At 50.8% G+C, this 27,389-nt stretch overlaps 1 protein-coding gene across 12 annotated transcripts in view; it reads right to left on the bottom strand.

Moving 5' to 3' along the window:
* PLEC (plectin) overlaps positions 1-27,389 on the bottom strand; it is a 178,556-nt gene that overhangs the window by 36,802 nt on the left and 114,365 nt on the right. For 11 of the 12 annotated variants that reach the window (XM_075847650.1, XM_075847652.1, XM_075847653.1 and 8 more), the window contains 8 exons: positions 26,979-27,056; positions 26,805-26,897; positions 23,410-23,576; positions 7,721-7,836; positions 5,940-6,046; positions 5,738-5,857; positions 4,952-5,047; positions 4,711-4,838 (listed from right to left, as the gene is read on the bottom strand). In XM_075847650.1, the coding sequence (XP_075703765.1) occupies positions 4,711-4,838; positions 4,952-5,047; positions 5,738-5,857; positions 5,940-6,046; positions 7,721-7,836; positions 23,410-23,576; positions 26,805-26,897; positions 26,979-27,056 (905 nt within the window). The remainder of the gene's footprint in view (positions 1-4,710; positions 4,839-4,951; positions 5,048-5,737; positions 5,858-5,939; positions 6,047-7,720; positions 7,837-23,409; positions 23,577-26,804; positions 26,898-26,978; positions 27,057-27,389) is intronic. The other variant, XM_075847651.1, reaches the window with a different exon arrangement.

Below are 27,389 nucleotides of genomic sequence, written 5' to 3'. Positions count from 1 at the left end.
CTGACAATCTAACGGCAGAGGGCAGAGGAGCTGACAATCTAACGGCAGAGGGCAGAGGAGCTGACAATCTAACGGCAGGGGCAGAGGAGCTGACAATCTAACGGCAGGGGGCAGAGGAGCTGACAATCTAACGGCAGGGGGCAGAGGAGCTGACAATCTAACGGCAGGGGGCAGAGGAGCTGACAATCTAACGGCAGGGGGCAGAGGAGCTGACAATCTAACGGCGGGGGCAGAGGAGCTGACAATCTAACGGCAGGGGGCAGAGGAGCTGACAATCTAACGGCAGGGGGCAGAGGAGCTGACAATCTAACGGCAGAGGGCAGAGGAGCTGACAATCTAACGGCAGAGGGCAGAGGAGCTGACAATCTAACGGCAGGGGCAGAGGAGCTGACAATCTAACGGCAGGGGGCAGAGGAGCTGACAATCTAACGGCAGGGGGCAGAGGAGCTGACAATCTAACGGCAGGGGGCAGAGGAGCTGACAATCTAACGGCAGGGGGCAGAGGAGCGGACAATCTAACGGCAGGGGCAGAGGAGCGGACAATCTAACGGCAGGGGCAGAGGAGCGGACAATCTAATGGCAGGCTGGCAGGGGGCAGAGGAGCTGACAATCTAATGGCAGGCTGGCACGGGGCAGAGGAGCTGACAATCTAATGGCAGGCTGGCAGGGGGCAGAGGAGCTGACAATCTAATGGCAGGCTGGCAGGGGGCAGAGGAGCTGACAATCTAATGGCAGGCTGGCAGGGGGCAGGCTGGCAGGCAGCTGGCGCTCTGGTTTTAGCCTCACCCTTTCTCTACATCCTACAGCAAAACCCTCAACAAATAAGAGGAACATTAAACAATGTATTGCCAGGCAGCGCTCCGTGGCATACGCTGCGCAGCAGAGCAGACTTAGGTGCAGCACGGTCAGCGAGTCTCCCTCACAATGCTCTGCAGGCCCCACCCCCTCTGCAGAACTTCTCACCTATCCGGAGCCTGTGGTCCCCGCAGTCATCGCTCTGACAGACACCACTTCTCTGTAGCTGCAGGGGAACGAGCCAGCGGCCGCTCACCCCCTCCTCCCGGGCCGCACAGCCCTCCTCCTCCTCCTCCTCCCGGGCCGCACAGCCCTCCTCCTCCTCCTCCTCCTCCCGGGCCGCACAGCCCTCCTCGCCCTCCTCCTCCCGGGCCGCACAGCCCTCCTCCTCCTCCCGGGCCGCACAGCCCTCCCCCTCCTCCTCCTCCTCCCGGGCCGCACAGCCCTCCTCCTCCTCCTCCCGGGCCGCACAGCCCTCCTCCTCCTCCTCCTCCTCCTCCTCCCGGGCCGCACAGCCCTCCCCCTCCTCCTCCTCCTCCCGGGCCGCACAGCCCTCCTCCTCCTCCTCCCGGGCCGCACAGCCCTCCTCCTCCTCCTCCTCCTCCTCCTCCCGGGCCGCACAGCCCTCCTCCTCCTCCTCCCGGGCCGCACAGCCCTCCTCCTCCTCCCGGGCCGCACAGCCCTCCTCCTCCTCCTCCCGGGCCGCACAGCCCTCCTCCTCCTCCCGGGCCGCCCTCGCTGGATCGGATTACTGGCAGCGTGACTCACCGCGCCAACTCTTCTCCGGAAAGTAAAACTTTTTCCAGTTCTGTTCTAAACTATTTCCCCGTGATTCTTAGAATTGGCCGCCCCTGTGGTTGTGATAATCTGTCTTTACGGTGGCGGGTGCGATATTCTGCAGTGAAAAGGACGACCAAGGAGATCATAGGACAAACCGTCCTGTACACGAAGCAGCAATTCACTGACACGAAGCAGGACACATTGACAGTGACGGCTCCACTCACTTTCTATAAGGAAGATGTGACTCATGGAGGAAATCTGTGGCCTCGACCCGAGCAAAATGTCAGAAATAGCTGAAATTCTACCCCGTCTCCAACACAAACACCTGTAACTACACAGCGGGGCGAGAAACCGCTCTCATACACCCCAATGTAACTACACAGCGGGGCGAGAAACCGCTCTCATACACCCCAATGTAACTACACAGCGGGGCGAGAAACCGCTCTCATACACCCCAATGTAACTACACAGCGGGGCGAGAAACCGCTCTCATACACCCCAATGTAACTACACAGCGGGGCGAGAAACCGCTCTCATACACCCCAATGTAACTACACAGCGGGGCGAGAAACCGCTCTCATACACCCCAATGTAACTACACAGCGGGGCGAGAAACCGCTCTCATACACCCCAATGTAACTACACAGCGGGGCGAGAAACCGCTCTCATACACCCCAATGTAACTACAGAGCCAAACACACACACAGCTCTGCTGCGCCAAACACACGCACAGCTCTGCTGCGCCAAACACGCACACACACAGCTCTGCTGCACCAAACACGCACACACACAGCTCTGCTGCACCAAACACGCACACACACAGCTCTGCTGCACCAAACACAGCTCTGCTGCACCAAACACGCACACACAGCTCTGCTGCACCAAACACGCACACACAGCTCTGCTGCACCAAACACGCACACACAGCTCTGCTGCACCAAACACGCACACACAGCTCTGCTGCACCAAACACGCACACACAGCTCTGCTGCACCAAACACGCACACACAGCTCTGCTGCACCAAACACGCACACACAGCTCTGCTGCACCAAACACGCACACACAGCTCTGCTGCACCAAACACGCACACACAGCTCTGCTGCACCAAACACGCACACACAGCTCTGCTGCACCAAACACGCACACACAGCTCTGCTGCACCAAACACGCACACAGCTCTGCTGCACCAAACACGCACACACAGCTCTGCTGCACCAAACACGCACACAAAGCTCTGCTGCACCAAACACGCACACACCGCTCTGCTGCAGCAAACACACGCACACACAGCTCTGCTGCACCAAACACACACACAGCTCTACTGTACAAAACACACACACACACAGCTCTACTGTACAAAACACACAGCTCTGCTGCACCAAACACACACAGCTCTGCTGCACCAAACACACAGCTCTGCTGCACCAAACACACACAGCTCTGCTGCACCAAACACACACACAGCTCTGCTGCACCACACACACACACACACACACACACACACACACACCTCTACTGTACAAAACACACACACACACACAGCTCTACTGTACAAAACACACAGCTCTGCTGCACCAAACCCACACACACAGCTCTGCTGCACCAAACCCACACACACAGCTCTGCTGCACCAAACACACACAGCTCTGCTGCACCAAACACACACAGCTCTGCTGCACCAAACACACACACACACAGCTCTGCTGCACCAAACACACACACACACACAGCTTTGCTGCACCAAACACGCACACACAGCTCTGCTGCACCAAACACACACAGCTCTGCTGCACCAAACACACACACACAGCTCTGCTGCACCAAACACACGCACACAGCCCTGCTGCACCAAACACACACAGCTCTGCTGCACCAAACACACACAGCTCTGCTGCACCAAACACACACAGCTCTGCTGCACCAAACACACACAGCTCTGCTGCACCAAACACACACAGCTCTGCTGCACCAAACACACACAGCTCTGCTGCACCAAACACACACACACAGCTCTGCTGCACCAAACACACACACACAGCTCTGCTGCACCAAACACACACACACAGCTCTGCTGCACCAAACACACACACACAGCTCTGCTGCACCAAACACACACACACAGCTCTGCTGCACCAAACACACACACACAGCTCTGCTGCACCAAACACACACACACAGCTCTGCTGCACCAAACACACACACACAGCTCTGCTGCACCAAACACACACACACAGCTCTGCTGCACCAAACACACACACACAGCTCTGCTGCACCAAACACACACACACAGCTCTGCTGCACCAAACACACACACACAGCTCTGCTGCACCAAACACACACACACAGCTCTGCTGCACCAAACACACACACACAGCTCTGCTGCACCAAACACACACACACAGCTCTGCTGCACCAAACACACACAGCTCTGCTGCACCAAACACACACAGCTCTGCTGCACCAAACACACACACACAGCTCTGCTGCACCAAACACACACACACAGCTCTGCTGCACCAAACACACACACACAGCTCTGCTGCACCAAACACACACAGCTCTGCTGCACCAAACACACACACACAGCTCTGCTGCACCAAACACACACACACAGCTCTGCTGCACCAAACACACACACACAGCTCTGCTGCACCAAACACACACAGCTCTGCTGCACCAAACACACACAGCTCTGCTGCACCAAACACACACACACAGCTCTGCTGCACCAAACACACACACACAGCTCTGCTGCACCAAACACACACAGCTCTGCTGCACCAAACACACACACACAGCTCTGCTGCACCAAACACACACAGCTCTGCTGCACCAAACACACACAGCTCTGCTGCACCAAACACACACAGCTCTGCTGCACCAAACACACACACACAGCTCTGCTGCACCAAGCGCACACCCAGACCCGGCACACCACCAGCTCCTCCTGCACACCTGGCCGCCGTCACACATGCCCTGATTCTGGAGATTCGGGGGGGGGGGGGGGGGGGGGGGGGGGGGATATTCCTCTGTGTGTATGATTTGGAGTGTAATAAGGTTATAACGGACGGTCGTCATCGCTCTCCTGCCGGCCTCGTGCACCGGTCAGACGTCCTCCTGTCGCCCCCATTTACCTCTCCAGCTCCATGCGCAGCAACTTCTCCCTCTCCAGGATGGACACGTGCAGCTTCCCCCACTCCTTCTCCACGTCCAGGGGGTGATATCCGGGGGGCACCTTCAGCTGCCCAGATTTCACTGCACCCTAATAGGTGGGAGACGGGAGATTAGTGGGGGTCCCGCAGGGATCAGGGTAACAGTGGGTGTTCGGAGGGTGAATATAGGGGATGACAGGGCAAGAGGGGGCGCTATACCTACCTCCAGAGACTGGTACTGCAATTTGGACTGGTTCTTGTCAGCTTCTTTATTGGGAAGATCTGTCTCTTTAAATTTCAGGAACTGACGCCACAAAATCTAGAACAGGAAAGAGTTAAATCTATAATAAAAGCAACACAGCGAATATGGCCCCGACGCCACCGAAATATCAATCTGTAGGGGCCGCGACTACAGACGTGGGGGGCGACAGGGGCCGCGACTACAGACTTGGGGGGCGACAGGGGCCGCCACTACAGACGTGGGGGGGCGACAGGGGCCGCCACTACAGACATGGGGGCGACAGGGGCCGCCACTACAGACGTGGGGGGGCGACAGGGGCCGCCACTACAGACGTGGGGGGGCGACAGGGGCCGCCACTACAGACATGGGGGCGACAGGGGCCGCCACTACAGACATGGGGGCGACAGGGGCCGCCACTACAGACGTGGGGGGTGACAGGGGCCGCCACTACAGACGTGGGGGGTGACAGGGGCCGCCACTACAGACGTGGGGGGTGACAGGGGCCGCCACTATAGACGTGGTGTCCTCAGTAACGGTTTGTCACAAGGACCGGATCTAACCACAATCTCATGACGAGCTTCGCCGGTCACATCTGATCACAGGGAGAGATATTTCTGATTCGCCACAACGATCTCATTAGTCACATCCTGATCCACCCTGCACGAGATCACTGCCCTGCCCAACTACAAAGCCCCCATACACCCCGCATGTAACTGCGCCATGTGATCGAGGGGGGGGGGCAGCAACGCTCGTGGCTCTGCTACATACCTCAATCTCTTCATAGCTGGCAGGGAATCTCTTCTCCTCGAAGATGACGGTGTAGTGTCTGATCCACTGGAGCAGCATGGTCACCCTCTCATAGTATTCGTGCCACCTGAGCTCCAGCTCCTGCACCAGAAAAACAAATAGTTAATCCTTCAGTCAAGACACAGCGGGCAATGGGTCTGGACCCCGGCTCCAAGTTACTCACGTTGGCTCTTACCCCATCCTGCACGTCAGGGACACGTGGCATGGCATCATATAGGGAGGACACGTAGGTAATGATAGATTTCTCATCAGGTTGTTGGACGTCCACATCTATAGGAGAAACAAGTCTTAAGGGCACGATCTGTCAGGAGCGACAAAATATACTACAGGAGTGACATCACCACTCCAAATACACAATGTATACTACAGGAGTGACATCACCACTCCAAATACACAATGTATACTACCGGAGTGACATCACCACTCCAAATACACAATGTATACTACAGGAGTGACATCACCACTCCAAATACACAATGTATACTACAGGAGTGACATCACCACTCCAAATACACAATGTATACTACAGGAGTGACATCACTACTATCCAAATACACACTGTATACTACAGGAGTGACATCACCACCCCAAATACACAATGTATACTACCGGAGTGACATCACTACTCCAAATACACAATGTATACTACCGGAGTGACATCACCACTCCAAATACACAATGTATACTACAGGGGTGACATCACCACTCCAAATACACAATGTATACTACAGGAGTGACATCACCACTCCAAATACACAATGTATACTACAGGAGTGACATCACCACTCCAAATACACAATGTATACTACAGGGGTGACATCACCACTCCAAATACACAATGTATACTACAGGAGTGACATCACCACTCCAAATACACAATGTATACTACAGGGGTGACATCACCACTCCAAATACACAATGTATACTACAGGAGTGACATCACCACTCCAAATACACAATGTATACTACAGGGGTGACATCACCACTCCAAATACACAATGTATACTACAGGAGTGACATCACCACTCCAAATACACAATGTATACTACAGGAGTGACATCACCACTCCAAATACACAATGTATACTACAGGGGTGACATCACCACTCCAAATACACAATGTATACTACAGGAGTGACATCACTACTATCCAAATACACAATGTATACTACAGGAGTGACATCACCACTCCAGATACACAATGTATACTACAGGAGTGACATCACCACTCCAAATACACAATGTATACTACAGAAGTGACATCACTACTATCCAAATACACAATGTATACTACAGGAGTGACATCACTACTATCCAAATACACAATGTATACTACAGGAGTGACATCACTACTATCCAAATACTCAATGTATACTACAGGAGTGACATCACCACTATCCAAATACACAATGTATACTACAGGAGCGACATCACCACTCCAAATACACAATGTATACTACATGAGTGACATCACCACTCCAAATACACAATGTATACTACATGAGTGACATCACCACTCCAAATACACAATGTATACTACAGGAGTGACATCACCACCCCAAATACACAATGTATACTACAGGAGTGACATCACCACTCCAAATACACAATGTATACTACAGGAGTGACATCACTACTATCCAAATACACAATGTATACTACAGGAGTGACATCACCACCCCAAATACACAATGTATACTACAGGAGTGACATCACTACTATCCAAATACACAATGTTAACTACAGGAGTGACATCACCACTCCAAATACACAATGTATACTACAGGAGTGACATCACTACTATCCAAATACACAATGTTAACTACAGGAGTGACATCACTACTATCCAAATACACAATGTATACTACAAGAGTGACATCACTACTATCCAAATACACAATGTATTTCACATCATAAGTTGTGCCGGGGGGAGCGGGGCGCGTACCCTCTGGATCCAGCAGTCTGGTGACCCCAAGATCCCGTTCGGCCACAGTGAACGCCTGGTCCAGGTTCTGTACGTTGGTCTGGCGATAAACCCTGTTCATGTCTATGAGCATCGGTCTGTGGAGAGAAGCGGACGCTTAGAACACGCTGGACGTCACAGTTCATGTTCTACATAAAGTGCGCAGGACCGAGAAGCTCTAGAGCGGCGGACACGCTTACACGGACCAATGTATCACCTGGACTGTGCCCGATGACGGGGGACTCTGCACATGCTCCGGAACTGTCTCCCTGCTGCTTATGGATCATTCGATAAATCCCCTACTATTCATTGTATACATCACAACGTCTACGTAATATATAGTGTTCACTATCCCAGACTCCCAGCATGCACTGCGCCAGCCCCAATTATTTACTACACAAAGAACGACTGTAACGGGATACAATACACAAAAGTACCACACCCAGTAATGTGGATAGAGGAATATCAGATGAACGGAAACATACCAGACAGGACAATATCATACAGGACCAAGGAAAGGAAGGTGATATATCACACAGGACTAGAGAGGAAGAGAATATATCACACAGGACTAGAGAGGAAGAGAATATATCACACAGGACTAGAGAGGAAGAGAATATATCACACAGGACGGAGAGGAAGAGAATATATCACACAGGACTAGAGAGGAAGAGAATATATCACACAGGACTAGAGAGGAAGAGAATATATCACACAGGACGGGAGAGGAAGAGAATATATCCCACAGGACGGGAGAGGAAGAGAATATATCCCACAGGACGGAGAGGAAGAGAATATATCACACAGGACTAGAGAGGAAGAGAATATATCACACAGGACTAGAGAGGAAGAGAATATATCACACAGGACTAGAGAGGAAGAGAATATATCACACAGGACGGAGAGGAAGAGAATATATCACACAGGACTAGAGAGGAAGAGAATATATCACACAGGACTAGAGAGGAAGAGAATATATCACACAGGACGGGAGAGGAAGAGAATATATCCCACAGGACGGGAGAGGAAGAGAATATATCCCACAGGACGGAGAGGAAGAGAATATATCACACAGGACTAGAGAGGAAGAGAATATATCACACAGGACTAGAGAGGAAGAGAATATATCCCACAGGACGGAGAGGAAGAGAATATATCACACAGGACTAGAGAGGAAGAGAATATATCACACAGGACGGAGAGGAAGAGAATATATCACACAGGACTAGAGAGGAAGAGAATATATCACACAGGACTAGAGAGGAAGATAATATATCCCACAGGACTAGAGAGGAAGAGAATATATCACACAGGACTAGAGAGGAAGAGAATATATCACACAGGACTAGAGAGGAAGAGAATATATCACACAGGACGGAGAGGAAGAGAATATATCACACAGGACGGAGAGGAAGAGAATATATCACACAGGACGGAGAGGAAGAGAATATATCACACAGGACTAGAGAGGAAGAGAATATATCACACAGGACGGAGAGGAAGAGAATATATCACACAGGACGGGAGAGGAAGAGAATATATCACACAGGACGGAGAGGAAGAGAATATATCACACAGGACTAGAGAGGAAGAGAATATATCACACAGGACTAGAGAGGAAGAGAATATATCCCACAGGACTAGAGAGGAAGAGAATATATCACACAGGACTAGAGAGGAAGAGAATATATCACACAGGATGGGAGAGGAAGAGAATATATCACACAGGACTAGAGAGGAAGAGAATATATCACACAGGACGGAGAGGAAGAGAATATATCACACAGGACGGAGAGGAAGAGAATATATCACACAGGACGGGAGAGGAAGAGAATATATCACACAGGACGGAGAGGAAGAGAATATATCACACAGGACGGGAGAGGAAGAGAATATATCACACAGGACTAGAGAGGAAGAGAATATATCCCACAGGACTAGAGAGGAAGAGAATATATCACACAGGACTAGAGAGGAAGAGAATATATCACACAGGACTAGAGAGGAAGAGAATATATCACACAGGACTAGAGAGGAAGAGAATATATCACACAGGACTAGAGAGGAAGAGAATATATCACACAGGACTAGAGAGGAAGAGAATATATCACACAGGACTAGAGAGGAAGAGAATATATCACACAGGACGGGAGAGGAAGAGAATATATCACACAGGACGGGAGAGGAAGAGAATATATCACACAGGACTAGAGAGGAAGAGAATATATCACACAGGACGGGAGAGGAAGAGAATATATCACACAGGACGGGAGAGGAAGAGAATATATCCCACAGGACTAGAGAGGAAGAGAATATATCCCACAGGACTAGAGAGGAAGAGAATATATCACACAGGACTAGAGAGGAAGAGAATATATCACACAGGACTAGAGAGGAAGAGAATATATCCCACAGGACGGAGAGGAAGAGAATATATCACACAGGACGGAGAGGAAGAGAATATATCACACAGGACTAGAGAGGAAGAGAATATATCACACAGGACGGAGAGGAAGAGAATATATCACACAGGACGGAGAGGAAGAGAATATATCACACAGGACGGAGAGGAAGAGAATATATCACACAGGACGGGAGAGGAAGAGAATATATCACACAGGACGGAGAGGAAGAGAATATATCACACAGGACGGGAGAGGAAGAGAATATATCACACAGGACGGGAGAGGAAGAGAATATATCACACAGGACGGGAGAGGAAGAGAATATATCACACAGGACTAGAGAGGAAGAGAATATATCACACAGGACGGAGAGGAAGAGAATATATCACACAGGACTAGAGAGGAAGAGAATATATCACACAGGACGGAGAGGAAGAGAATATATCACACAGGACGGAGAGGAAGAGAATATATCACACAGGACGGAGAGGAAGAGAATATATCACACAGGACGGGAGAGGAAGAGAATATATCCCACAGGACGGAGAGGAAGAGAATATATCACACAGGACTAGAGAGGAAGAGAATATATCACACAGGACTAGAGAGGAAGAGAATATATCACACAGGACGGGAGAGGAAGAGAATATATCACACAGGACTAGAGAGGAAGAGAATATAATCACACAGGACGGAGAGGAAGAGAATATATCACACAGGACGGGAGAGGAAGAGAATATATCCCACAGGACGGAGAGGAAGAGAATATATCACACAGGACTAGAGAGGAAGAGAATATATCACACAGGACTAGAGAGGAAGAGAATATATCACACAGGACTAGAGAGGAAGAGAATATATCACACAGGACTAGAGAGGAAGAGAATATATCACACAGGACTAGAGAGGAAGAGAATATATCACACAGGACTAGAGAGGAAGAGAATATATCACACAGGACTAGAGAGGAAGAGAATATATCCCACAGGACTAGAGAGGAAGAGAATATATCCCACAGGACGGAGAGGAAGAGAATATATCCCACAGGACTAGAGAGGAAGAGAATATATCCCACAGGACTAGAGAGGAAGAGAATATATCACACAGGACGGAGAGGAAGAGAATATATCACACAGGACTAGAGAGGAAGAGAATATATCACACAGGACTAGAGAGGAAGAGAATATATCACACAGGACTAGAGAGGAAGAGAATATATCACACAGGACGGAGAGGAAGAGAATATATCACACAGGACGGAGAGGAAGAGAATATATCACACAGGACGGAGAGGAAGAGAATATATCACACAGGACTAGAGAGGAAGAGAATATATCACACAGGACGGAGAGGAAGAGAATATATCACACAGGACTAGAGAGGAAGAGAATATATCACACAGGACGGAGAGGAAGAGAATATATCACACAGGACGGAGAGGAAGAGAATATATCACACAGGACTAGAGAGGAAGAGAATATATCACACAGGACTAGAGAGGAAGAGAATATATCACACAGGACGGAGAGGAAGAGAATATATCACACAGGACTAGAGAGGAAGAGAATATATCACACAGGACGGGAGAGGAAGAGAATATATCACACAGGACTAGAGAGGAAGAGAATATATCACACAGGACTAGAGAGGAAGAGAATATATCACACAGGACGGAGGAAGAGAATATATCACACAGGACTAGAGAGGAAGAGAATATATCACACAGGACTAGAGAGGAAGAGAATATATCACACAGGACGGGAGAGGAAGAGAATATATCACACAGGACGGAGAGGAAGAGAATATATCACACAGGACGGAGAGGAAGAGAATATATCACACAGGACGGAGAGGAAGAGAATATATCACACAGGACTAGAGAGGAAGAGAATATATCACACAGGACGGAGAGGAAGAGAATATATCACACAGGACGGAGAGGAAGAGAATATATCACACAGGACGGAGAGGTAGACAATATATATTACTTGGCAGCCATGAGGTATATGATTTTACACTTGGTGCAGTTTACATACATGAAGATAAATGATAAGACAAGACTCTGTGACATAAATAGCTCAGATATCATCTCACCGCGCGCGCTGCCCCTGCAGGCGTCATTCTCCTCTGTTGTAATACAACACCCACACCCTGCACTGAATACATTATCACATCCATATTATATATTACAAACTTGACACAAACACAGCACATTATACACACACTGCACAATACTACTGACACCCCTGCACTGTACATTATACACACACTGCACAATATTACTGACACCCCTGCACTGTACATTACACACACACTGCACAATATTACTGACACCCCTGCACTGTACATTATACACACACTGCACAATATTACTGACACCCCTACACTGTACATTATACACACACTGCACAATACTACTGACACCCCTACACTGTACATTATACACACACTGCACAATACTACTGACACCCCTGCACTGTACATTATACACACACTGCACAATACTACTGACACCCCTGCACTGTACATTATACACACACTGCACAATATTACTGACACCCCTGCACTGTACATTATACACACACTGCACAATATTACTGACACCCCTGCACTGTACATTATACACACACTGCACAATATTACTGACACCCTGCACTGTACATTATACACACACTGCACAATACTACTGACACCCCTGCACTGTACATTATACACACACTGCACAATACTACTGACACCCTGCACTGTACATTATACACACACTGCACAATATTACTGACACCCCTGCACTGTACATTATACACACACTGCACAATACTACTGACACCCCTGCACTGTACATTATACACACACTGCACAATACTACTGACACCCTGCACTGTACATTATACACACACTGCACAATATTACTGACACCCTGCACTGTACATTATACACACACTGCACAATACTACTGACACCCCTACACTGTACATTATACACACACTGCACAATACTACTGACACCCTGCACTGTACATTACACACACACTGCACAATACTACTGACACCCCTGCACTGTACATTATACACACACTGCACAATACTACTGACACCCTGCACTGTACATTATACACACACTGCACAATACTACTGACACCCCTGCACTGTACATTATACACACACTGCACAATACTACTGACACCCTGCACTGTACATTATACACACACTGCACAATATTACTGACACCCCTGCACTGTACATTATACACACACTGCACAATATTACTGACACCCCTGCACTGTACATTATACACACACTGCACAATATTACTGACACCCCTGCACTGTACATTATACACACACTGCACAATACTACTGACACCCCTACACTGTACATTACACACACACTGCACAATACTACTGACACCCTGCACTGTACATTATACACACACTGCACAATATTACTGACACCCTGCACTGTACATTATACACACACTGCACAATACTACTGACACCCCTGCACTGTACATTATACACACACTGCACAATATTACTGACACCCCTGCACTGTACATTATACACACACTGCACAATACTACTGACACCCTGCACTGTACATTATACACACACTGCACAATATTACTGACACCCCTGCACTGTACATTACACACACACTGCACAATACTACTGACACCCTGCACTGTACATTATACACACACTGCACAATACTACTGACACCCCTGCACTGTACATTACACACACACTGCACAATACTACTGACACCCTGCACTGTACATTATACACACACTGCACAATACTACTGACACCCCTGAACTGTACATTATACACACACTGCACAATATTACTGACACCCCTGCACTGTACATTACACACACACTGCACAATACTACTGACACCCTGCACTGTACATGATACACACACTGCACAATACTACTGACACCCCTACACTGTACATTATACACACACTGCACAATATTACTGACACCCCTGCACTGTACATTATACACACACTGCACAATACTACTGACACCCCTGCACTGTACATTATACACACTGCACAATATTACTGACACCCCTGCACTGTACATTATACACACACTGCACAATACTACTGACACCCCTGCACTGTACATGATACACACACTGCACAATACTACTGACACCCCTGCACTGTACATTATACACACACTGCACAATACTACTGACACCCTGCACTGTACATTACACACACACTGCACAATATTACTGACACCCCTGCACTGTACATTACACACACACTGCACAATACTACTGACACCCCTGCACTGTACATGATACACACCCTGCACAATACTACTGACACCCTGCACTGTACATTATACACACCCTGCACAATACTACTGACACCCCTGCACTGTACATTATACACACTGCACAATATTACTGACACCCCTGCACTGTACATTATACACACACACTGCACAATACTACTGACACCCTGCACTGTACATTATACACACACTGCACAATATTACTGACACCCCTGCACTGTACATTATACACACACTGCACAATATTACTGACACCCCTGCACTGTACATTATACACACACTGCACAATATTACTGACACCCCTGCACTGTACATGATACACACACTGCACAATACTACTGACACCCTGCACTGTACATTATACACACACTGCACAATATTACTGACACCCTGCACTGTACATTATACACACACTGCACAATACTACTGACACCCCTGCACTGTACATTATACACACACTGCACAATACTACTGACACCCTGCACTGTACATTATACACACACTGCACAATATTACTGACACCCTGCACTGTACATTATACACACACTGCACAATACTACTGACACCCTGCACTGTACATTATACACACACTGCACAATATTACTGACACCCCTGCACTGTACATTATACACACTGCACAATACTACTGACACCCCTGCACTGTACATTATACACACACTGCACAATACTACTGACACCCTGCACTGTACATTATACACACACTGCACAATATTACTGACACCCCTGCACTGTACATTATACACACACTGCACAATATTACTGACACCCTGCACTGTACATTATACACACACTGCACAATACTACTGACACCCCTGCACTGTACATTATACACACACTGCACAATACTACTGACACCCTGCACTGTACATTATACACACACTGCACAATATTACTGACACCCCTGCACTGTACATTACACACACACTGCACAATACTACTGACACCCCTGCACTGTACATTATACACACACTGCACAATACTACTGACACCCTGCACTGTACATTATACACACACTGCACAATACTACTGACACCCCTGCACTGTACATTATACACACACTGCACAATACTACTGACACCCTGCACTGTACATGATACACACACTGCACAATATTACTGACACCCTGCACTGTACATGATACACACACTGCACAATATTACTGACACCCCTGCACTGTACATGATACACACACTGCACAATACTACTGACACCCCTGCACTGTACATTATACACACTGCACAATATTACTGACACCCCTGCACTGTACATTATACACACACTGCACAATACTACTGACACCCTGCACTGTACATTATACACACACTGCACAATATTACTGACACCCCTGCACTGTACATTATACACACACTGCACAATATTACTGACACCCCTGCACTGTACATTACACACACACTGCACAATACTACTGACACCCTGCACTGTACATTATACACACACTGCACAATATTACTGACACCCTGCACTGTACATGATACACACACTGCACAATACTACTGACACCCCTACACTGTACATTATACACACACTGCACAATATTACTGACACCCCTGCACTGTACATTATACACACACTGCACAATACTACTGACACCCCTGCACTGTACATTATACACACTGCACAATATTACTGACACCCCTGCACTGTACATTATACACACACTGCACAATACTACTGACACCCCTGCACTGTACATGATACACACACTGCACAATACTACTGACACCCCTGCACTGTACATGATACACACCCTGCACAATACTACTGACACCCTGCACTGTACATTATACACACACTGCACAATACTACTGACACCCCTGCACTGTACATTATACACACTGCACAATATTACTGACACCCCTGCACTGTACATTATACACACACACTGCACAATACTACTGACACCCTGCACTGTACATTATACACACACTGCACAATATTACCGACACCCCTGCACTGTACATTATACACACACACTGCACAATATTACCGACACCCCTGCACTGTACATTATACACACACTGCACAATATTACTGACACCCCTGCACTGTACATTATACACACACTGCACAATATTACTGACACCCCTGCACTGTACATTATACACACACTGCACAATATTACTGACACCCCTGCACTGTACATTATACACACACTGCACAATACTACTGACACCCTGCACTGTACATTATACACACACTGCACAATACTACTGACACCCTGCACTGTACATTATACACACACTGCACAATATTACTGACACCCCTGCACTGTACATTATACACACACTGCACAATATTACTGACACCCTGCACTGTACATTATACACACACTGCACAATATTACTGACACCCCTGCACTGTACATTATACACACACTGCACAATACTACTGACACCCCTGCACTGTACATTATACACACACTGCACAATACTACTGACACCCTGCACTGTACATTATACACACACTGCACAATATTACTGACACCCCTGCACTGTACATTACACACACACTGCACAATACTACTGACACCCTGCACTGTACATTATACACACACTGCACAATACTACTGACACCCCTGCACTGTACATTATACACACACTGCACAATACTACTGACACCCTGCACTGTACATTATACACACACTGCACAATATTACTGACACCCCTGCACTGTACATTATACACACACTGCACAATACTACTGACACCCCTGCACTGTACATTATACACACACTGCACAATACTACTGACACCCTGCACTGTACATTATACACACACTGCACAATATTACTGACACCCCTGCACTGTACATTATACACACACTGCACAATATTACTGACACCCTGCACTGTACATTATACACCCTGCGCATTACAGGTCATTGTCACAGCACTTCACAAGTGACAAGTGTTGCACCGTTGTGGTGGGGAGAGGTGTGCGCGCAGCCTGCAGCTCCACAGTACATGTCGCCGGCAGCTCCACAGTACATGTCGCCGGCAGCTCCACAGTACATGTCGCCGGCAGCTCCACAGTACATGTCGCCGGCAGCTCCACAGTACATGTCGCCGGCAGCTCCACAGTACATGTCGCCGGCAGCTCCACAGTACATGTCGCCGTCAGCTCCACAGTACATGTCGCCGGCAGCTCCACAGTACATGTCGCCGGCAGCTCCACAGTACATGTCGCCGGCAGCTCCACAGTACATGTCGCCGGCAGCTCCACAGTACATGTCGCCGGCAGCTCCACAGTACATGTCGCCGGCAGCTCCACAGTACATGTCGCCGGCAGCTCCACAGTACATGTCGCCGGCAGCTCCACAGTACATGTCACCGGCAGCTCCACAGTACATGTCACCGGCAGCTCCACAGTACATGTCACCGGCAGCTCCACAGTACATGTCACCGGCAGCTCCACAGTACATGTCACCGGCAGCTCCACAGTACATGTCACCGGCAGCTCCACAGTACATGTCACCGGCAGCTCCACAGTACATGTCACCGGCAGCTCCACAGTACATGTCACCGGCAGCTCCACAGTACATGTCACCGGCAGCTCCACAGTACATGTCACCGGCAGCTCCACAGTACATGTCACCGGCAGCTCCACAGTACATGTCACCGGCAGCTCCACAGTACATGTCACCGGCAGCTCCACAGTACATGTCACCGGCAGCCTGGCTTCCCTCCATCCCCCTGCAGTGTGCACTAGTCACCGGGTCACCGCGTACATTTCTCTCAGCAGCAGCTCTGAGCGGATGGAGTAGACGGAGCCCTGGTAAGTGCTGCTCTGATCCCCCGCGCATCCATTCACATCCTCCGGGGGGCTGTAGCCGTTTTCAGTGGGAACGTTCTCACACATCATCACCACCCTGTCCAGCGGCTGAGCGCGGCGGGACGGCGAATTCCCAGAGCGATGGTCCGTGGATCTCCTTGGCTTCCCTCTCCGCTTCTTCTGTCCAACATGAGACATCATGACGATCCGATCAGACGCTGTCCTAAAGTCCTGGAGGTGACACTTCACCTGCGGCTCGTCAGTCCCCTCATCTGACGTGTCTTGTGGCGTCAGCCCCTCCTCCGTCGTCTCCAGTTACATTAGAAGGCAGAGGCCGTGTCTCCAGTAGGTCAGATCCTGGCAGGGACCCCCCAGCACCTTCCCCCTGATGCTGCTCTGCGCTCTGTGCCGCGGCTCGGGTGTAGGAGACGCAGCTATAGATTAGGGCGTGCCGCATCGCCCGTGCTATTACATGTTATACTGGGACTAAAAAACTATTAGAGAACGAGAGGGAAGGAGGAAGACGAAGAATATGTCGCCTCCAGCTACTGAATGAGAGTCTCCACCTGAGCTCATAAACACTCTGCAGGCGCAGAGGAGGCGCACTGTAGACATGATGTTACATGATGGGGGTGGTAGTGCTTGTGTCTATTACCTCAACTCCAGCCAAAGATCAAAGTGAAGATTAAAAGGGCCGGTCCAGCGTCACAGAACTAAAGCTAAACCACTGGAGAATGAAACATTGGGCCACTTCTTAAACTTCTTGCTTCAATTCCTCTCCATTTTCAGGACCTCTGCTTGTTGTCAGTGAAGGCAAACATCCAGAGGCACAAAACATGTCCTCACCGAATATTTCTCACAGTATTTAATCCTTTGTGAGCCAAGAAGCCGGGACTCCCAACTGATACAGTTTAGGCTTCGTTCACATCTGTGCTAGGGCTCTGTTCAGACATGCCATCGGCACGGAGCCCCGACAGACTCAAACCATAGGTTTCCATCACCATCAATTTCAATGGTGACGGATCCGGTGCCCATGGTTTCCGTTTGTCTCCGTTGTGCGAGGGTTCCGTCGTTTTGACTGAATGAATAGCGCAGTCGATTGCGCTATTGAGTCCATAAAAACGACGGAACCCTCGCACAACGGAGACAAACGGAAACCATGGGCACCGGATCCGTCACCATTGAAATTGATGGTGATGGAAACCTACGGTTTCCGTTTGTCTGTCGGGGCTCCGTTCCGATTGAAAGCTCAGACGGAACATCAGAACGGAGCCCTAGCTGCACTGATACATTGTAGCAAACTATCAGGCCAGGAGAGGGATTTGTGCTGCTGATGATTGTCTGCGCTGTTACATTGCACCAGGCGCCTCAGCTGTGAAGAGTCTTCAATCTCCGGATGTAAACAAGAAGTTTCTCCACTTACTGATAGCAAGCAGAGATCTTGTAAATGTCAGAGATGATGAGAAAGTTCCAGAACGTTTCATTATACGATGATTGTAGGAGGAGTAACCCAGAACTGGTGAGCACAGCACAACGGCGGCACCGGCACTACAACACCGCGTGCAAACCGGGCCGGAGGCTGCTCACCGGTAACGACAACAGGAGCGGACACAGCAATCACCGTCTACAGCACCGCAGTCAGAGATCTGGGGGGGGTCCGATATGTGCCCCCCCCCCCACACGAGCAGAGAGTGCGAGGAGCGGCTCACACGTTCAGACCCGCCCGCACCTCTCATGGTCTGGGACCGAGCATTGTTTTTGGCTAATGGGTGAAATCTTGTTCAAGCAAGAGGAGAACACGGCTTTATTACACCGCACGCTGACTAGGTGAGATGCTCTGCAGCCAGACTGTGCTCTGCAACCATACAAGTGTATACTGTGCTGTGATGAGATGCTCTGCAGCCATACAAGTGTATACTGTACTGTGATGAGACGCTCTGCAGGCATACAAGTGTATACTGTACTGTGATGAGACGCTCTGCAGCCATACAAGTGTATACTGTACTGTGATGAGACGCTCTGCAGCCATACAAGTGTATACTGTACTGTACTTTGTACGACTGTCTGGTGGGATCCACGGTCCAGATCCTCCAGGCTCAGCACCCGGTATCTGTCCTCGCCCTGCAGCTCCTACCTTGTTCTAATAGGACTATGTACTGGGATGAGATGCTCTGCAGATATAGTGCTCTATTCCCAGTGTTGGTGAGATGCTCTGCAGGTATAGGGCTATTCTCAGTGTTGGTGAGATGCTCTGCAGGTATAGGGCTATTCTCAGTGTTGGTGAGATGCTCTGCAGGATAGTGTTATTCTCAGTGTTGGTGAGATGCTCTGCAGTATAGTGCTCTATTCTCAGTGTTGGTGAGATGCTCTGCAGATATAGTGCTCTATTCTCAGTGTTGGTGAGATGCTCTGCAGATATAGTGCTCTATTCTCAGTGTTGGTGAGATGCTCTGCAGGACAGTGCTATTCTCTGTGTTGGTGAGATGCTCTGCAGGATAGGGCTATTCCCAGTGTTGGGGAGATGCTCTGCAGGATAGGGCTATTCTCAGTGTTGGGGAGATGCTCTGCAGGATAGTGCTATTCCCAGTGTTGGTGAGATGCTCTGCAGGAGAGTGTTATTCTCAGTGTTGGTGAGATGCTCTGCAGATATAGTGCTCTATTCTCAGTGTTGGTGAGATGCTCTGCAGGATAGGGCCATTCTCAGTGTTGGTGAGATGCTCTGCAGAATAGTGCCATTCTCAGTGTTGGTGAGATGCTCTGCAGAATAGTGCCATTCTCAGTGTTGGTGAGATGCTCTGCAGAATAGTGCCATTCTCAGTGTTGGTGAGATGCTCTGCAGAATAGTGCCATTCTCAGTGTTGGTGAGATGCTCTGCAGAATAGTGCCATTCTCAGTGTTGGTGAGATGCTCTGCAGGATAGTGCCATTCCCAGTGTTGGTGAGATGCTCTGCAGGATAGTGTTATTCCCAGTGTTGGTGAGATGCTCTGCAGGTCAGTGTTATTCCCAGTGTTGGTGAGATGCTCTGCAGGACAGTGTTATTCCCAGTGTTGGTGAGATGCTCTGCAGGACAGTGCTATTCCCAGTGTTGGTGAGATGCTCTGCAGGACAGTGCTATTCCCAGTGTTGGTGAGATGCTCTGCAGGACAGTGCTATTCCCAGTGTTGGTGAGATGCTCTGCAGGACAGTGTTATTCCCAGTGTTGGTGAGATGCTCTGCAGGACAGTGTTATTCCCAGTGTTGGTGAGATGCTCTGCAGGATAGGGCTATTCCCAGTGTTGGTGAGATGCTCTGCAGGATAGGGCTATTCTCAGTGTTGGTGAGATGCTCTGCAGGATAGGGCTATTCTCAGTGCTGGTGAGATGCTCTGCAGGATAGTGCTATTCCCAGTGTTGGTGAGATGCTCTGCAGGATAGGGCTATTCCCAGTGTTGGTGAGATGCTCTGCAGGACAGTGCTATTCCCAGTGTTGGTGAGATGCTCTGCAGGACAGTGCTATTCCCAGTGTTGGTGAGATGCTCTGCAGGATAGTGCTATTCTCAGTGTTGGTGAGATGCTCTGCAGGATAGGGCTATTCCCAGTGTTGGTGAGATGCTCTGCAGGATAGGGCTATTCTCAGTGTTGGTGAGATGCTCTGCAGAACAGTGTTATTCCCAGTGTTGGTGAGATGCTCTGCAGGACAGTGTTATTCTCAGTGTTGGTGAGATGCTCTGCAGGATAGGGCTATTCTCAGTGCTGGTGAGATGCTCTGCAGGATAGTGTTATTCTCAGTGCTGGTGAGATGCTCTGCAGGACAGTGTTATTCCCAGTGTTGGTGAGATGCTCTGCAGGATAGGGCTATTCTCAGTGTTGGTGAGATGCTCTGCAGGATAGGGCTATTCTCAGTGTTGGTGAGATGCTCTGCAGGATAGGGCTATTCTCAGAGTTGGTGAGATGCTCTGCAGGATAGGGCTATTCCCAGTGTTGGTGAGATGCTCTGCAGATATAGTGCTCTATTCTCAGTGTTGGTGAGATGCTCTGCAGGACAGTGCTATTCCCAGTGTTGGTGAGATGCTCTGCAGAATAGTGCTATTCCCAGTGTTGGTGAGATGCTCTGCAGGAGAGTGTTATTCCCAGTGTTGGTGAGATGCTCTGCAGGACAGTGTTATTCCCAGTGTTGGTGAGATGCTCTGCAGGACAGTGTTATTCCCAGTGTTGGTGAGATGCTCTGCAGGATAGGGCTATTCCCAGTGTTGGTGAGATGCTCTGCAGGATAGGGCTATTCTCAGTGTTGGTGAGATGCTCTGCAGGATAGGGCTATTCTCAGTGCTGGTGAGATGCTCTGCAGGATAGTGCTATTCCCAGTGTTGGTGAGATGCTCTGCAGGATAGGGTTATTCCCAGTGTTGGTGAGATGCTCTGCAGGACAGTGCTATTCCCAGTGTTGGTGAGATGCTCTGCAGGATAGGGCTATTCTCAGTGTTGGTGAGATGCTCTGCAGATATAGTGCTCTATTCTCAGTGTTGGTGAGATGCTCTGCAGATATAGTGCTCTATTCTCAGTGTTGGTGAGATGCTCTGCAGGACAGTGTTATTCTCAGTGTTGGTGAGATGCTCTGCAGGACAGTGTTATTCCCAGTGTTGGTGAGATGCTCTGCAGGATAGGGCTATTCTCAGTGTTGGTGAGATGCTCTGCAGGACAGTGTTATTCCCAGTGTTGGTGAGATGCTCTGCAGGACAGTGTTATTCCCAGTGTTGGTGAGATGCTCTGCAGAACAGTGTTATTCCCAGTGTTGGTGAGATGTTCTGCAGGACAGTGTTATTCTCAGTGTTGGTGAGATGCTCTGCAGGACAGTGTTATTCTCAGTGTTGGTGAGATGTTCTGCATACACTTTGCCCTTTTCTCTTTACCAGCCATAAACAGGGCAGTAAACACTCTGCAGGCCGCTGCAGCGCCTCTTTCTCCGGCGGAGCGGACACACCCGGTTCATCCCTTTGAAATGACATTTATGTTTCGCGTCTGGACACGTCTCCCGAATAAAACGTAAAGAATTTGTTCTATCTGCGACAGTCGCCTCAGGTGTAAAATTCCTCGCCACGGAGGGGCGGGTCTCACACCAGCGGCCAATCACAGGCTGCCCCCTGGGGAGCCCCTCCCCCGCCTCTTACTTGTGCCGGTGGATGATGGCGTTGAAGAGTCGGCCGTCCCTCCAGTTGCTGGTGAAGTTGTCGCAGCGCAGGCCCTGGTAGCCGTCCGTCATGCGCTGCGACCACAGGAGCAGCTTCTCTTTGGCCGTCATGTCCTCCGACTGACCGCTGACCTGGATGTCCGAGATCTGCAAATACAGGAGAAAGTGAGAGCATGTCCCCGGCACCGCCACTACTCCTCCCATCATCCACCCTGGAGAAAGTGAGAGCATGTCCCCGGCACCGCCACTACTCCTCCCATCATCCACCCTGGAGAAAGTGAGAACATGTCCCCGGCACCGCCACTACTCCTCCCATCATCCACCCTGGAGAAAGTGAGAGCATGTCCCCGGCACCGCCACTACTCCTCCCATCATCCACCCTGGTGAAAGTGAGAGCATGTCCCCGGCACCGCCACTACTCCTCCCATCATCCACCCTGGAGAAAGTGAGAGCATGTCCCCGGCACCGCCACTACTCCTCCCATCATCCACCCTGGAGAAAGTGAGAACATGTCCCCGGCACCGCCACTACTCCTCCCATCATCCACCCTGGAGAAAGTGAGAACATGTCCCCGGCACCGCCACTACTCCTCCCATCATCCACCCTGGAGAAAGTGAGAGCATGTCCCCGGCACCACCACTACTCCTCCCATCATCCACCCTGGAGAAAGTGAGAGCATGTCCCCGGCACCACCACTACTCCTCCCATCATCCACCCTGGAGAAAGTGAGAGCATGTCCCCGGCACCGCCACTACTCCTCCCATCATCCACCCTGGAGAAAGTGAGAGCATGTCCCCGGCACCGCCACTACTCCTCCCATCATCCACCCTGGAGAAAGTGAGAACATGTCCCCGGCACCGCCACTACTCCTCCCATCATCCACCCTGGAGAAAGTGAGAGCATGTCCCCGGCACCACCACTACTCCTCCCATCATCCACCCTGGAGAAAGTGAGAGCATGTCCCCGGCACCGCCACTACTCCTCCCATCATCCACCCTGGAGAAAGTGAGAGCATGTCCCCGGCACCGCCACTACTCCTCCCATCATCCACCCTGGAGAAAGTGAGAACATGTCCCCGGCACCGCCACTACTCCTCCCATCATCCACCCTGGAGAAAGTGAGAACATGTCCCCGGCACCGCCACTACTCCTCCCATCATCCACCCTGGAGAAAGTGAGAGCATGTCCCCGGCACCTCCACTACTCCTCCCATCATCCACCCTGGAGAAAGTGAGAGCATGTCCCCGGCACCGCCACTACTCCTCCCATCATCCACCCTGGAGAAAGTGAGAGCATGTCCCCGGCACCGCCACTACTCCTCCCATCATCCACCCTGGAGAAAGTGAGAACATGTCCCCGGCACCGCCACTACTCCTCCCATCATCCACCCTGGAGAAAGTGAGAACATGTCCCCGGCACCGCCACTACTCCTCCCATCATCCACCCTGGAGAAAGTGAGAGCATGTCCCCGGCACCACCACTACTCCTCCCATCATCCACCCTGGAGAAAGTGAGAGCATGTCCCCGGCACCGCCACTACTCCTCCCATCATCCACCCTGGAGAAAGTGAGAGCATGTCCCCGGCACCGCCACTACTCCTCCCATCATCCACCCTGGAGAAAGTGAGAACATGTCCCCGGCACCGCCACTACTCCTCCCATCATCCACCCTGGAGAAAGTGAGAGCATGTCCCCGGCACCGCCACTACTCCTCCCATCATCCACCCTGGAGAAAGTGAGAACATGTCCCCGGCACCGCCACTACTCCTCCCATCATCCACCCTGGAGAAAGTGAGAGCATGTCCCCGGCACCGCCACTACTCCTCCCATCATCCACCCTGGAGAAAGTGAGAACATGTCCCCGGCACCGCCACTACTCCTCCCATCATCCACCCTGGAGAAAGTGAGAGCATGTCCCCGGCACCGCCACTACTCCTCCCATCATCCACCCTGGAGAAAGTGAGAACATGTCCCCGGCACCGCCACTACTCCTCCCATCATCCACCCTGGAGAAAGTGAGAGCATGTCCCCGGCACCGCCACTACTCCTCCCATCATCCACCCTGGAGAAAGTGAGAGCATGTCCCCGGCACCGCCACTACTCCTCCCATCATCCACCCTGGAGAAAGTGAGAACATGTCCCCGGCACCGCCACTACTCCTCCCATCATCCACCCTGGTGAAAGTGAGAACATGTCCCCGGCACCGCCACTACTCCTCCCATCATCCACCCTGGTGAAAGTGAGAACATGTCCCCGGCACCGCCACTACTCCTCCCATCATCCACCCTGGAGAAAGTGAGAACATGTCCCCGGCACCGCCACTACTCCTCCCATCATCCACCCTGGAGAAAGTGAGAGCATGTCCCCGGCACCGCCACTACTCCTCCCATCATCCACCCTGGTGAAAGTGAGAACATGTCCCCGGCACCGCCACTACTCCTCCCATCATCCACCCTGGAGAAAGTGAGAGCATGTCCCCGGCACCGCCACTACTCCTCCCATCATCCACCCTGGTGAAAGTGAGAGCATGTCCCCGGCACCGCCACTACTCCTCCCATCATCCACCCTGGAGAAAGTGATCCGAGGAGGGAGAACCCCAGAGGTCTCGTGATAGGCGGAGCGTTCAGCAGACAATGGTTCCTCAAAACAGCGGCGAGCGCTGAAAACCGCGCCACAGACCAACCTCGACCTCACCGCTCTGCAGCGGCACTACAAGTCCCAGCATGTCGCAGGCTGCGGATTCCGTGCTGGTGACACAGTGAGAGCACGTGCCGCAGTGTCCCGGTCAGCCTGAAGATGGCGCCATTCCCTGATCCGCACAGCGCAGGCTCTACAGACATCGGCCTCACGCACACGACTGTAGCCAAGTGCACGGAGGGGATTATCGGGTCGCAAACCGTGGAGCGTCACCCGCGGGCCGTGCGTTCCTTTCTATGAGCCTGGAACTAGGCTCCTGGGCCGTGCACAGACCATGGACGCCACGGTCCTGTGCAGGGGCCATTGAAATGAAGGCAGATTTGTGGGTGAATTGCGGGCGCAAAAATAAGTTTGTGTGCATGGGGCCTTATACCCAGAACGCGCCAGTGACACGACAAGCGGGCACATCCCGATCACAGGACCCCAGTATACAGAATTATGTGCCCCCTCCCACACATAGACGAGGCCTGGGCACAGTTATATGACGGCAGCTGGCGCTGACACCCTGCCAGGGAGACAGGAAGTTATAAAGCCTGGCAGAACGGGGGAGGGGGTGGTGAGTCACCGGTGACCACACCCTGCACATCACACCGGCGGCGCCAGTCATAGGGATAAAATAATAGAGATCCAGTAACCCAGCGCTGAGCGGAGCCGCCGCCATCATCATCATCATCGCTCACCTGGAAGTGAAGGATGATGGTCCAGATCAGGCCGAGCGTCAGTTTGGGGTTGCCGTCTGCGATGTCATCGTTACGGATATTCACCAGTTTCACCTGCAAAAGAGACAGAGCTGAGCGCGGATGAAGCGCGGATGAACCGCGGCAGGGACGGCGGCCGGAAGGACGGTCACTTACCTGTCGCAGCTTCAGGAAATCCAGAGCAATCTGAACGTTCTGCAGCTTGTGGAACCGCATGCGGCCTTTCTCCCGGGGCTGAAACATAAACACACTCAGGTTATACAAGGAGACGATGGTGGACTGCGCCCCCAGAAATCCCCCGCACACGTGCGCCCCCAGATATCCCCCGCACACGTGCGCCCCCAGATATCCCCCGCACACGTGCGCCCCCAGATATCCCCCGCGCGCCCCCAGATATCCCCCGCACACGTGCGCCCCCAGATATCCCCCGCACACGTGCGCCCCCAGATATCCCCCACACACCCCCAGATATCCCCCACACACCCCCAGATATCCCCCACACACCCCCAGATATCCCCCACACACCCCCAGATATCCCCCACACACCCCCAGATATCCCCCACACAC

This window comes from Rhinoderma darwinii, assembly GCF_050947455.1.
Source record: "Rhinoderma darwinii isolate aRhiDar2 chromosome 5 unlocalized genomic scaffold, aRhiDar2.hap1 SUPER_5_unloc_55, whole genome shotgun sequence".
NCBI classification, from domain to species: Eukaryota; Metazoa; Chordata; class Amphibia; order Anura; family Rhinodermatidae; genus Rhinoderma; species Rhinoderma darwinii.
Note: the sequence above shows the minus strand (reverse complement) of the source record. Positions and strands in the feature narration are given on the sequence as shown.